At 41.7% G+C, this 15,230-nt stretch overlaps 1 protein-coding gene across 1 annotated transcript; it reads left to right on the top strand.

The window, feature by feature from the left end:
- The first annotated feature begins 231 nt into the window (after positions 1-231).
- On the top strand, positions 232-14,919 carry LOC127516581 (C-type mannose receptor 2-like). Its single transcript, XM_051901355.1, has 5 exons — positions 232-315; positions 487-525; positions 618-983; positions 13,948-14,292; positions 14,458-14,919. The coding sequence occupies exons 2-5, from the start codon at positions 489-491 to the stop codon at positions 14,820-14,822; spliced, it is 1,113 nt and encodes a 370-aa protein (XP_051757315.1). The 5' UTR covers positions 232-315; positions 487-488; the 3' UTR covers positions 14,823-14,919.
- Positions 14,920-15,230: the final 311 nt, after the last annotated feature.

Raw genomic sequence — 15,230 nt, 5'->3', positions numbered from 1 at the left:
ACAGTCCAGCAATAACATTAAAGCAGCTGTTTAGATGTTAAAATATAAATTATGAATGTTAATATGTAAATGTTTTAATTAAGGTCCATATTCATATAGACTGACACTGACTGACACAGACGTCAAGATGCAAATAAAGGGAAAGAGTTGGACTAATACACAAATATAGGGGAAGTGAATATGATATGGGGGCTTTCAGAGTAATAAACAAATGATGTGATGATGAATGAGGGATGAGAGCAGATATAATGATCACACTGTTTAAAGCTGCAGACAGAAACATCAGACTCAGGACAGAAACACACGACCTCTAAAGTAAGAACAACTCACATGTTCATTCTTCAAACACAACTAGACTTTGAGATGTTAATATTGTCTGAATGATTGTGAATTGTGTTGTTCTGCTATTTTTTAAATTACATGATCATGTTTTATTTCAAGATGAATATGGGATTATCTGAGTTTTTCAATGTGTTTCTTCCTCAGAAATGGAGCAAACTCTATATTTCATTCTTCTTCTCATTGGTGAGTGTGTTTGTTGTTTTATTTATGGTTTATAGTTTCATCAGGTTTGACTCTGTTATGAAAAGCATTAAATCAAACCCTCTCTTTCACAGCTCTCTGCTCCGTATCTGAATGTGTTCAGCGTCAGTATCACTTTATAAACGTGACGAAGACCTGGACTGAAGCTCAGAGATACTGCAGAGAGAATTACACAGATCTGGCCACCGTTGACAACATGAACGACATAAACGAGCTGAAGAAGAGTATGAAAGATTCAGGCGTTCAGTATGTCTGGATTGGGCTGCAGAAGACGGGTGTTGATAAATGGCAGTGGTCTTCAGGTGATCCTGCGCTCTATCTGAACTGGGCTCCTGGACAACCTGATGGCGGAGCTGAGTGTGTTATGGTGAGAAATGGACAATGGCATGATTTGTCATGTAGTATCAGCCTGACTTTCATCTGCAGTTCATCTAACAACAGTAAGTTCAGTTTCCTACAATGACAATAAACATTCATTTATAAAAAAAGATACACTGTATACTGTACAACATTTTAATACAATACTGAATACTGCTACTTTTTAACATTCTAATAAATATAGGGGAGACTGTGAATATTCTGTATAACTTCTGTGTAAAAAATAAATCGATATTGAACGCATGTTGATCGTTTGTGGGAATCTGCGGGAATCTGCCATTAGAGAGCATAGAGAATTATTTATTTTTTTGGCAAACTTTATACTGTAAATGATAAATTCACAATTATTGTTGGAGTAAAAAAAGTTATAAAGTGAACCAAAAAAAAGTTTTAGAGGTTTAAGTTTATGAAAATGATTTATGAACGTTATTTTATGCAAAATATATTTTTGTGAAACATGTTGAACTCTAAAACTTTTAGAAAATCAAAGCCATCTAAACAAGTTGTGTTTCTCTCTCAAATATTACAAGCACACATGCACACACACAATTTTTTTATTACACACATACAAACCACACTCTGACATTCATACCAACACACCCACACAATTATAGCTGGATAATTTATCCAATTGGCTCTATAATATGCATAAGTAGAAATCAGGAATAAAGTGAATATTTGCTTTATAGGCCGAACCTGAGAAAATGGTTTTTCACTATCTGGTAAAAAATAGTAAAAATTTAAATTTTGAAGCCTTGCCAACAGAATGAATGCCTTTTACCAAAGATTGCATCATGTTATAGTTAAATGGCCCTGGGATTAAAAATTGCAGTTTTAATGGGTTTCAATGGGAACATTTTCCCCCATCTCAGGACTCGGCCGTGAAGCCAGTGCTGAGACGGTCTCATATGAAGCAAACCGAGCGGTGTTATGGCTGTGGCTGCCATATGCCCCAGGGGCCTCTGAAAAAACTTCAGTGGGACCGCTGTCCTGTCTTTGAACATGTTCAAAGCAGTTCAGCACCGATTGAGCACGTTCCTCTGTGAGGTGTGCTGTCTGTTCGACTGAATTCAACCGAGAAAAGAGATCCTCTGCACTGACAAGGGTTCTTCTCCCTGTTGACCCAAAGACCCAACTGGCTGAGGTGACTGAGCACCAAGTCCCTGTGTTCGCATAACTGATCTCAGAACTGTGCTGGTATGAGCCAGTTGTTCAGATAGTTGAGGATGCGAACTCCACGTTCTCTCATGGGAGCAAGCCCGAAGGGCAGGACCTTGTATTGATATGCCCAACCCTCGAACGCAAAGTACAGGAACAGCCTGTGTCAAGGGAGCATTGAGACATGAAAGTACGTGTCCCTCAGGTCGATTGCTGCAAACCAATCTCAACATTTTGAACTGTAGCTTAAGTATGTCCAAGACTGGTCGTAACCCACCGCCTTTCTTGTGTACATTGAAGTAGAGGCTGTAAAACCATCGTGTCCTTCGCCAGTAGGACTGCGGTCTCCGCTCACAAGACATGGGCATTGGCAGCTTTCACAGAAGTGAACTGGATGCCTCTGAACCTGGGGAGACGCGGGGCAAACTGAGTTGCGTAGCAAGACTGATGGTCCAAATGAGCCAGCGAGATGGACTGGGGAGTGCTATCCAGGCTCGCAAAGACCGTGCAAGCGGGACCAAGGGGACCACAGGTGTACCCGCAGTGGGGCAGCGAGGCAGAACACAGGGACCTGGCTCGGGAGGCTCTCTCTTCGAGGCGGCCCGCTGCAAGGTCTGAGTGTGCATCGCAACACTTACCTGGTTCCACGGTTGGGCAGAGGGTGTGTGAGGAGGCTTGGTTGAGTGCTTGAACCACCCACTGCTGCCTGCTGGCGACAGAGGAGGATGAGAGTGGTCCGGTTCTGCACCGTCCACTGCTCTCCGTGCCCTCTTGGGACTCACAGAAGAAACTGCTCTTTTTCTGTGGGGCCAGCGGCAGAACAAAAAGAAAAGGGAACGAAAGATTTTCCACCCGGCCCTCCTCCATTGGAAGGAGTGGTGCAGTCACCATCTCCCAAAGAGCAGTCCCTACCATCTCCGGGTCGCCTATCTCAGGGCTTCTTACCCTTGTAACCTTGGTTGAGAGGCTCGACCTCACTGCTTGTGCCATATCGCCAGCACTAAAGGGGAAAGAGGCTTCTTCTCTGAAGATTAACTCAAATAGAATACACTATGTAGAGGTTTGTGTAGCCCAGCTAAGGTTATTTATTATCTCCTAAATGCATATTTCTGAATATGTAAATGTTTCTGATATTCATGGGTTAAACTGGTATAAATGCCATGGGCTCATATAATGGTATATCATTTCACTTGTACAAGTGTTACATAGATTATGGTAAATGTTTATGTGAGATGTACTGGCTAAAAACGTGGGTTTGACAAGCATGCATGTTCTTTTATTTGTGATTGGTCTTTATTTTATTTAGTCCCGCCCTTGTTCAGGCACTAAGAGTTCTGATTGGAAGCAGGAGTAGTACGAGGGAAAAAAGGATGATGGAGGCAGATCAGAAAGTGATGTCGCATTTTTTCCTTCTGATTCAGAAAGAAATAGTAAAGTAACCGCTGATTAAGTGGTCGAAGATTATATTCAGCGAATGTAGGAAGTGTTAAAGAACGTTTCTTTAATTTGTTTCATTTGTTCTACTCTGACTAAGAGTTTAAACGGACTTATATTGATTATTGCGGCTGTGCGCGCTGTAATCTCCCTTTCTTTTACGGAGAGTAAGAGACTATAATGTGATGATTGACCAGAGTTTATTAATCGCTCCTAAGAAGACGTCAATAGGATGGAGGAACCAGATAGCATTCTAAATCCCCGCGCGGTTTAGAATTCCTCTGGCATCGCGGGATTCATTGTCATTCAGCGGACAGCTGGTGAGACTGCAGACACATACGAAGTTCATAACGCGATCGGTAGACAGCGCGAGTGTCAACACACGGAGACACAGGTACATTCGTTTGTTTATTTAGCTCTCTGGAGCGAAGAGGCCATTTGTTGGTTTTGACGGCCACACCGTTCTCAAGCGACGACACAGGCCTGCAACAGGTTGGGGGTTTTGAAATTGTGAGAGTGTGTGTGGGCCCACATTACATATTTGGTTTATTCACGTGATTTATACTAAGTGTATATTGCATTTGATTTTTGTTGTTATATTACTATACCTCAAAAGAGAATTGCATTATTGTTTCTTACTGGTAAAATTTGAATATTGATATTTGAGTATCAGGGTTTGGACTTTCTGATCTGAGAAGTTCGGAAAGTGATTTTATGTGAAAGAAAATACATAACAGACGTTTGAATTTTCCTTGAGTCATTTCACTCTTGATTTACAGTATTTCAGTATTATTTTCTGTTAAATAAAATTACTTAGTAATTGATAAGAACTTACCTTTTTGTGATTTACATTAACAGTTCTTCAGACAGACTATCACATAACATTTTAATTTATGTAAAGTAATCAGAAGGGAAAAGGGAAAGGAGTAGATTAAGTCGGGAGACACATCATTAGAACCCGGTGCTCCACCCATTACAAGAAGAGGGTAGGGGGCGCTACACATTTATGGGGGCTCGTCCGGGATTTCTTCTTTCCTGTCATTAGTTGACCCTAGTAAACAAGAGTTGAATTAAATATTGAGTTTATTTGAGTGGACCGACAATAACTTTCCAGAGCTCCAAGCATGGCTTTTGCACGGGATCCAATTCTGCTTGCTGAGTTGTCCAAATGGTGTAAGGAAGTGGACATTGAGGAGAATCATGGCATACTGTTAATAGGAGTGCCTGCTAAAACTGATGTGGTGTTTATAGAAGAGACAGTGCAGACTGTAAAAGCTTTTGGCAGGGTTCGTGTGAAAGACTCAAGATCAGGACCAAGTCCTGATACTGGCTTGGTGCTCTGTGAATGCAAAGAAGTCATTGATCCAGCTCGCATTCCACCAGAATTACTGCCCGCTGAAGGAGAGGAAGCCTGGAAAGTAGTAGTGGCTTTAGCTGAGGTGCCCATTTCAGAATTCTCACAGAAACTGTCCAAGTTCTTAAGTGAAGAGGGAAAATCTATGTCTGACTTGCAAGCTCTATTCACTCAGTCTACCTCTACTGCTAGTTCTCCTGAATCTATCATACGTGCCGTGGGTGAACTATTGGAGAAAACCTCCAAACCATCGACTGATGCTAGTGCTTATCGCCGATTACGTACCTTTTCGGGTACTGTTCCCACACCAACAGGAGAGGAAAGTTTGGAAAACTGGATGGAACAAGCCAGATTGATGACTGTAGAGTGCGAATGTTCTGAAAAGGAGAAAAGAAGAAGAATAATGGAGTGTTTAAAAGGCCCAGCATTGGATATTGTTAAGGCTGTGAGATTTTCAAGTCCAGATGCTAGTGCTTTGCAGTATCTGGATGCTTTGGAGAATACTTTTGGAACATTTGAATCTGGAGAGGATCTCTACTTTGCTTTCCGTCTTCTTCGACAATCACCAGGAGAGGCGTTGTCTGATTTTCTGAGGCGAATAGAGAAATCCTTAACTAAAGTGGTTCAGAGAGGAGGATTGGCACCACAGTTAATGGACAGAGTGAGGATTGAACAACTGATCCGAGGAGCTGTTGAAGCGGATCTTATGCTGCTGCAGTTGAGACTAAGGGAAAGGAAAGCAAACCCTCCCAATTTCCTAGCATTACTGAACGAAATTAAGGAAGCAGAGGAAAATGAGTCTGCCCGTCATAAGATCAAAACCTCGGTAAAGCCCATACATCTGAAACATGATGACAAAATGAACTCTTCTGAGGTGAAACAACTACGAGAGGAAATACAGGAGTTAAGATTACGATTGGGAGATGATTCTGGGAAAAACCCAGTTGCATCATTGAGAGTGGAGTCTAGAGACCAACAAGTTAAGAAAAAGGCTGAAACCCAGGAAGAGTCGGAGGTGCAACTGTTAAAAAAACAGGTTCAAAAGTTACAAGAGCAATTGTCAGTGATGAATGTGTGCTCCACTAAGCAATCACCACAGGACATTTTGAATCCAAAGCCAGTTCAGTCTCAAAATCAGAGAAGATCATCAAGGAATCGAGAAGATTTCTTCTGCTACCGTTGCGGAGAGGATGGGCACATTGCCACTAAGTGTAAAGCTCCAGAAAATACCACGCTAGTGATACAGAAACTAGTGCGCTCTCTTCGGCAAGCCAAATCTGAGAAAAGCAGATCGGCTGGAGACAATGCTTCTGCTAATAGTCTTAATTGTTCCTTTGATCAGAGTCAAATGGCCAACAATAAAGCCAATTCTCTCCCCAGTGGACTAGTGGGTCCTGTTTCTACCATTCCTGTGGAGGTGAATGGATGTCCATGTACAGCCCTTCTTGATAGCGGATCGCAGGTGACTATTGTCTTTGAACAATGGTATTCCAAATACTTGTCCCACGTTCCTATTCAACCGCTTGCTGGATTGTCCATTTGGGGACTGAGTGAATCAAGTTATCCGTATAAGGGCTACATAGTGGTAGACATCTCCTTTCCTGCTATACTCACTGGTGAAGCTGAGACTGTTTCTATCCTGGCATTGGTTTGCCCAGAACCGCAAAGTACTCAGCAGGTTCCGGTTATTATTGGAACCAATGCAAACTTCTTCCAGCGACTGACCACATTCAGCTTAGACTCTAGTGCCTCTAATCAAGCCTACTCGTTGAGAATCCAATCAGAAGTGCTTAAACTACATGTGCCACAGATCAAAGGGAGAGTGGAGGTCTCCGACTCAGATGAGGGACAAATATTGTGGACGGGACCAGGAGGGTTAACTATACCCTCGAGAGGTGAGAGGTATGCAGTGTGCAAAGTAGAAATGAAGAAGCAACTGAGGAAAGACATTTTTCTTCTCGAAGCATTTGAGGATAACCCACTTCCAGCTGGAATTCTTGTTCCACCTATGGTTCTCCATTCGTCTAACCTGAATGTGGATAGTTTCAAATTGCTAGTGTGCAATGACACCTCCCGAGACATCACTATACCTGTAGGGACGGTCATTGCTAAAGTATTCCCCACTGACATTGTCACAGTAGCACAGGGAGTTCAGACTGCTTCCAAAAGATTAGATCCACAAATCTTTAAGTTTGGTGACTCCCCTATTCCAGCCAATTGGAAAGCAAGGATGAGAGAGAAGCTGTCAGAGCGAGGAATCGTGTTTTCGGTGACCGAATGGGATGTGGGGAAAGCTAAAGATGTGAAACATACCATAAGACTAAATGATTCCAGACCCTTTCGTGAGCGATCTAGAAGAATTGCACCAGCAGACATCGATGATGTCAGGCGACATTTGAAAGATCTACTGGCGGCAGGTATCATAACTGAATCTAAAAGTCTGTATGCTTCACCAATAGTCATTGCCAGGAAAAAGAATGGAGCCATTCGAATGTGTATTGACTATCGGACTCTAAATGCCAGAACCATCCCAGACCAATATACCACCCCTAAGATAGAGGACGCTTTAGACTGTTTGTCGGGGAGTAAGTGGTTTTCTGTTTTAGATTTACGCAGTGGATATTACCAAATTGAAATGGCTGATGAGGATAAAGAAAAGACCGCGTTCATTTGCCCTCTGGGCTTCTACCAATTTGAACGTATGCCACAGGGTGTGACTGGGGCTCCAGCCACTTTTCAACGATTAATGGAGAAGGCTGTTGGAGACATGCATCTCCTACAAGTTATTGTGTACTTGGATGATATTATTGTCTTTGGACGGACATTAGAAGAACATGAGGAGAGGCTGTTGAAAGTGCTGGATAGACTACAAGAGTATGGTCTAAAAGTCTCCATTGACAAGTGCCAATTCTGTCAGCCGAAGGTCAATTATGTAGGGCACGTGGTATCTGCAGCAGGAGTATCTCCAGATCCTGAAAAGGTGAAGGCTGTCATCAACTGGAAAATTCCCACTGATTTAAAGTCTTTGAGATCTTTTCTTGGATTTTGCGGATTTTACCGCAGATTTATTAAGAACTACTCCGCGATTGTAAGACCATTGACCGAGTTAACTAAAGGGTATCCTCCTGCGAAGGGTCAATGCAAAGCTGTGCTAAAGGGGAAATACTACCAGGAATCTGAGCCGTTTGGTGAAAGATGGGACAAGGCATGCACAGATGCTTTCCATCACATCATTCATTGCCTTACACATGCTCCAGTGCTTGCGTATGCTGATCCAGCTAAGCCCTACATATTACATGTGGATGCAAGCTTGAGTGGACTGGGTGCTGTGCTGAACCAGGAATACCCAGAAGGGTTAAGGCCAGTTGCCTATGCAAGCCGCAAATTGAGTACGGCTGAACAGCGTTACCCAATACATCAATTGGAGTTCCTAGCATTAAAATGGGCCATAGTTGACAAATTTCATGATTATTTGTATGGCGCAAAATTCACGGTTAAGACTGACAACAACCCCTTGACTTACGTGTTAACAAGTGCAAAACTGAATGCCACAGGTCATAGGTGGTTGGCTGCCCTAGCCACTTACGATTTTGATCTCCAGTACAAACCTAGTCGTCACAATATTGATGCTGACATGTTGTCAAGATATCCTATGTCCAGTGATGTGCCGGTTGAATGGATTGACATCCCTAGGTCAGGTGTGAAGGCTATCTGTAAGCTTGCAGATACTAATCCTTCTGAAGAATCTAGTGGTAGGCTAGTAGATCAGTTAGGAATTCCTTCAGAAAGTATCCCCTCTGCATATGTTTGCCCCATACAGTTGGAACTGGAACATAAGGCGCAGTTGTCCAACCTAGACTTGAGACTAGCTCAAGAGCAGGACTCCATCATTGGACCTGTGAGACTAGAAGTCAAAAAAGGGAAAGTTCTTTCAGCTACAAAGAACTCAACTCTTTCTGAATCTTTGCTGAGACAACAGAGAGACAAGTTAGTCATTCGCCACAATCTTTTGTACAGAGTTACTAAGAGCCCCTGTGGAAAGGAGATTCAACAGTTAGTCCTTCCAAAAGAATTCAGATCTCAAGTATTGTATTCACTTCATGATGAGTCTGGCCATCTTGGGATTGAGAAGACCACAGAACTATGTAGAAACCGTTTCTACTGGCCATGTATGAGCACAGAAGTGGAGCAGTACATCAAAAACTGTGGCCGATGCATTGCAAGAAAAACATTACCCCAAAGATCTGCTTATCTGAGTCATATCACAAGTAGTGGGCCGATGGACCTAGTTTGCATTGACTTCCTTTCCATTGAACCTGACTCTAAGGGGATTTGCAATGTTCTGGTTATCACAGATCATTTCACTCGCTACGCCCAAGCATATCCAGCAAAAGACCAGAAGGCATTGACCGTAGCCAAAATCCTAGTTGAGAAGTTTTTCGTGCATTATGGTCTGCCTGCCCGCATTCATTCCGACCAAGGTCGTGATTTTGAAAGCAAACTCATCAAAGAGTTGCTGGGAATCTTGGGAATTCGTAAGTCCCGAACGTCACCTTACCATCCTCAGGGAGATCCACAACCTGAGCGGTTTAACCGCACTCTTCTTTCCATGCTGGGAACACTAGATCCGGCCAAGAAAAGCAAATGGAGTCAAAGTATCAGTCAATTAGTACACGTGTATAACTGTACTAAGAATGAGACAACTGGGTACTCGCCCTATTATCTGCTTTTTGGAAGAGAGGCTCGTCTTCCTGTAGACGTACAGTTTGGAACTTCATCAGAAGGTGAAAATGGTCTGAAACATCACCAGTATGTTAAGGGTGTGAAAGAAGACTTACAACATGCATACCAGTTAGCAGTGGAGAATTCTCTGAAGACGCAGAAAAGAAACAAAAGGCTCTATGATCGGAGAGTAAAACATCAGATTCTGGAAAAGGGAGATCGAGTTCTTATCAAGAATCTTGCTTTAACTGGGAAGCATAAATTACAAGATCGCTGGAACTCCCTTCCTTATATAGTCCAGGAGAAATTGTCAAACTTACCAGTTTACAGACTGAAACCAGAAACTGGTACTGGAAGAATAAGAACATTACACAGGGATCATTTGCTACCAATAGGAGAGAGTGTGAGAATAAACTTACCTGATCCAAGACGCGATGTTTCGCCAAAACGGGTAACAAGGTCCAAAGCTGTGAAACGAGCACAGAAACAGCAGATGAAAGACAAAGACCAGGAACCTGTAGAAATAGAGTCTGACAGTGAAAGCAGTAGCATTGATGAATATTATCCAGTTCAGCAAAAGAAGTCATTTGACAGACTGCTCATTTCTTCATTGGCATCAGAGAGAGCCAAAGTACCTTACAGAGCTACTCAAAGCTCTGCTCAATTGGAAGTGACAGAAGACCTTACAGAACATGAAATGGGGAGTACTGATTCACCAATTCCTGATTGTATTGAAGGTCTAGAATCAGAAGGGGGAGACCATCCATCCTTTAGTACACCAAAAGTGGTGGAAAATGAGAAGAGGGAACTTCGTCCTAGGAGAGAATTGAGGCCTGTAAAGAAACTAAGTTATGATGAACTGGGGAAATCCACAGATAAGCCCTTAACACTAGTCTATAGGGGTATGGTGGTAAATGTTCAAAATTCTACCAGGCAAAAAAAATCATGTAATACATTATGGTGTCATCCTTTAGCTAAATGTGATTCATGTGCTAGTTGGGGAACTGACTACAAACCCAAAGCTCTAATACAAATGTAGGGGGGAGAAAAAACTCATGGGGACATGAGAATATCAGAAGGGGGAGAGTGTAGCCCAGCTAAGGTTATTTATTATCTCCTAAATGCATATTTCTGAATATGTAAATGTTTCTGATATTCATGGGTTAAACTGGTATAAATGCCATGGGCTCATATAATGGTATATCATTTCACTTGTACAAGTGTTACATAGATTATGGTAAATGTTTATGTGAGATGTACTGGCTAAAAACGTGGGTTTGACAAGCATGCATGTTCTTTTATTTGTGATTGGTCTTTATTTTATTTAGTCCCGCCCTTGTTCAGGCACTGAGAGTTCTGATTGGAAGCAGGAGTAGTACGAGGGAAAAAAGGATGATGGAGGCAGATCAGAAAGTGATGTCGCATTTTTTCCTTCTGATTCAGAAAGAAATAGTAAAGTAACCGCTGATTAAGTGGTCGAAGATTATATTCAGCGAATGTAGGAAGTGTTAAAGAACGTTTCTTTAATTTGTTTCATTTGTTCTACTCTGACTAAGAGTTTAAACGGACTTATATTGATTATTGCGGCTGTGCGCGCTGTAATCTCCCTTTCTTTTACGGAGAGTAAGAGACTATAATGTGATGATTGACCAGAGTTTATTAATCGCTCCTAAGAAGACGTCAATAGGATGGAGGAACCAGATAGCATTCTAAATCCCCGCGCGGTTTAGAATTCCTCTGGCATCGCGGGATTCATTGTCAAGTCAAGTCAAGTCACCTTTATTTATATAGCGCTTTTTACAATGTAGATTGTGTCAAAGCAGCTTTACATTGATAACTGGTACATTGTTTGGCTGCACAGCATCTCTTAAAGAATAGTGTCAATGCAGGCAGATCAAAAGCACTGTTGAATATCAAATGTCAAGTCAAGTGTCCCCAACTAAGCAAGCCAGAGGCGACAGCGGCAAGGAACCCAAACTCCATCAGGTGACATCAGGTGGCAGACAAGTGGCAAATTGGTGTTAAAATGGAGAAAAAAACCTTGGGAGAAACCAGGCTTAGTCGGGGTGCCAGTTCTCCTCTGGCCAACAGTGCTTTGTTACAATTCATGTTGCTATCATAGGTCCAATAGGATCGCAACATTAAAAGTATTTATTTCAGTTCCATCCAATTGAGGATCGTATTCATCACGCCGGTATGGACGGTTGTTGAGGAACTGTGTCGTGGCTGTCGTGTCGATGAGGCCTTCACAGGGGATGATCTAGTTGACTCAATCTCTGCTGATACTTCAGGGCTGCGTTGTGGTCGTGTCAAGGTGCAGGTCCTTGGTCTCACCTGGATACGGCCCGGATCCGGTTGACTACGGTGAACCTCGGGATAAACAGAAAGACTAATATTAGCGTAGATGCCATTCTTCTTCTGATGTAACGAGTACATCAGGTGTTATAGGAAGTGTTCCCGGTTCCGGCTGACCTAATTTATGCAGCCTAATAATCCTTTAACGGATTTGGAAATATAAATTGGTAATGTGTTATGTGTATGCCAGGTTAAAGAGATGCGTTTTTAGTCTAGATTTAAACTGACAGAGTGTGTCTGCTTCCCGAACAATGCTAGGAAGATTGTTCCAGAGTTTAGGTGCCAAATAGGAGAAGGATCTACCACCTGCAGTTGATTTTGATATTCTAGGTATTATCAGCTGGCCTGAATTCTGAGATCGCAATAGACGTGAAGGACTATAATGAATTAGGAGCTCGCTCAGGTACTGGGGAGCTAAACCATTTAGTGCTTTGTAAGTAATTAGCAAGATTTTAAAATCTATACGATGTTTAACAGGAAGCCAATGCAGTGTTGACAGAACTGGGCTAATATGGTCATACTTCCTGGTTCTAGTAAGAACTCTAGCTGCTGCATTTTGTACGAGCTGTAGTTTATTTATCAGGCGAGCAGAACAACCACCCAGTAGAGCGTTACAGTAATCTAGCCTTGAGGTCATGAACGCATGAACTAACTGTCATTCAGCGGACAGCTGGTGAGACTGCAGACACATACGAAGTTCATAACGCGATCGGTAGACAGCGCGAGTGTCAACACACGGAGACACAGGTACATTCGTTTGTTTATTTAGCTCTCTGGAGCGAAGAGGCCATTTGTTGGTTTTGACGGCCACACCGTTCTCAAGCGACGACACAGGCCTGCAACAGGTTGGGGGTTTTGAAATTGTGAGAGTGTGTGTGGGCCCACATTACATATTTGGTTTATTCACGTGATTTATACTAAGTGTATATTGCATTTGATTTTTGTTGTTATATTACTATACCTCAAAAGAGAATTGCATTATTGTTTCTTACTGGTAAAATTTGAATATTGATATTTGAGTATCAGGGTTTGGACTTTCTGATCTGAGAAGTTCGGAAAGTGATTTTATGTGAAAGAAAATACATAACAGACGTTTGAATTTTCCTTGAGTCATTTCACTCTTGATTTACAGTATTTCAGTATTATTTTCTGTTAAATAAAATTACTTAGTAATTGATAAGAACTTACCTTTTTGTGATTTACATTAACAGTTCTTCAGACAGACTATCACATAACATTTTAATTTATGTAAAGTAATCAGAAGGGAAAAGGGAAAGGAGTAGATTAAGTCGGGAGACACATCATTAGAACCCGGTGCTCCACCCATTACAAGAAGAGGGTAGGGGGCGCTACATTTGCTTCCAGAACGACAAACAAACACTCGGCTCCGAAGCAAAAGCTGAAGTATGCGATGCACCTGCTGCTCATTAAATACCCGCACTGCGGGGTGGCGCAGCTGATGCAAATATTACATGCCAATGTGCATTGGCTCGTTTTAGTTACACTCGAAGTAGATTGGCCTCTCTAGCGAGATCCCAGTTCGTCGGTCACAATGAGACGTCGAACGTGACCGACTGAAAGGGAACAATCAGACTAGAAACAAGACAAACATTAATATTAATATTGCAACAATATTCATTTGTCTATATTATTAGTCTAAAATCCAACATTTTGAATTGACTTTTTACTGACATATTTTAGGGACTAGTTAAAAAAAATATTTAGCTGCAGTGAAACATCTTCATCTGTTTGATGTTTCTCTCATTCGGCTCTTTGTGTCTGAATCAAGTATTCTAGAGAAATGTGTAACAAAACATAATGAAGAAATATAAAGTTATATTAAAATTATCACAAAAATTCACAAATATTATTTTGTTATATAAGCAAAATCAGTTGACACGTGTTTCTGATGCTTCAACTGCTGCTCCTGTTTACAACTAAACCCGCATACGAATAATGAACAAACTGATTCATGAATCTGTTTCCATTTGTTTTTCTTAAAGTGAACACAGGACTCGTCTTTGTTAATCAGATGAAGAATTGGAGAGACGCTCAGAGTTACTGCAGACAGAATCACATTGATCTGGTCAGTGTGAGGAACCAGAATGAGAGTCAACAGCTTCAGAAGTTCATCAATGATAGTCTCATATCTGGTGATGTCTGGATCGGTCTGTTCAGAGACTCATGGCAGTGGTCAGATCAGAGTAACTCCTCATTCAGATACTGGAATACTGTTGAACCTGATAATTATGGAGGTGTTGAATTCTGTACAGTATTTGATCAGAAGATTCAGGGACAATGGCATGACATCCCTTGCAACAACCAACATCCTTTTGTGTGTCATGAAGGTGAGCAGATCCTCACAAAACACACACAATCCATCCATCACCTCCAGATATCTTAAAGTTCACACTACATGTCTGACATGACAAATTCCTCCACAGTGTTTGTTCTGCATGTTGTTTTTGATCAGTCTCTCTCTAGTTTCTGCTTGTGGTTTGTTTTGTGTCCAGATAAACTGATTCTGATCAAAGAGAATCTGACGTGGTCTGAAGCTCTGAGATACTGCAGACAGAATCATACGGATCTGGTCTCGGTTCATTCAGAAGAGATTCAGCGTCGTGTGATGAATGTGGTTAAACGGGCGTCTACTGAGGAGGTGTGGTTGGGTTTACACAACTACTGCAGCATGAACATGTGGCTCTGGTTGAGCGGAGAGATCGTGTGCTATCAGAACTGGGCCCCAGGGAACGGAACGACACCGGAAGACTGCCGCCTCGAGAAGAGAAAAGGAGCAGTTCAGTCTGGAGGAGATCAGCGCTGGATCAGCCTTCCTGAGACTCACAAACTCAACTTCATCTGCAGAAATTATGAGTGAAAAGACACGTGTTTGTGTGTTTACTTACATTCACTGTTTTTATTCTCCATTATTTTTCTTATTTACTTGTTTGATTTGTTCTTTAATAATTTCTGAGTGAATCTACTAATTGTGTTTTAAAAGTCTCTGTTTTATTTCTGTATGTTAATGATCATGACAATGTGATCTTATCAAGGTTTTCTAACATTAATGTTTAATATTCTTTAAATATCTAAAATACAAACACAATATATGCGTGTTTTAGGAATCTCTTTGCATATCTGGTGTGTTTATGTGTCTTTATGTTTTTTACTAAAGCAATAACTGGTTGAATGTGATTCTGTGAGCAGTAGATCTTAATGTGGCAGAATAAGTCATTTCATCTTATTGGTTGGTTGGGGTATAGTTTGCAGACCAATGAGGTGGTAG

This window comes from Ctenopharyngodon idella, chromosome 7 (genome assembly GCF_019924925.1).
Source record: "Ctenopharyngodon idella isolate HZGC_01 chromosome 7, HZGC01, whole genome shotgun sequence".
Taxonomy (NCBI): domain Eukaryota; kingdom Metazoa; phylum Chordata; class Actinopteri; order Cypriniformes; family Xenocyprididae; genus Ctenopharyngodon; species Ctenopharyngodon idella.
The sequence above is the reverse complement of the archived record's forward strand: the minus strand, read 5'-3'. Positions and strand labels throughout refer to the sequence as shown.

Coding starts and splice junctions, on each gene's coding strand:
- LOC127516581 (XM_051901355.1), top strand. CDS start 489: ATGGAGCAAACTCTATATTTCATTCTTCTTCTCATTG. Junction 526..617: donor TTTCATTCTTCTTCTCATTG/GTGAGTGTGTTT, acceptor TCTCTTTCACAG/CTCTCTGCTCCGTATCTGAA. Junction 984..13,947: donor CTGCAGTTCATCTAACAACA/GTAAGTTCAGTT, acceptor TTTTTCTTAAAG/TGAACACAGGACTCGTCTTT.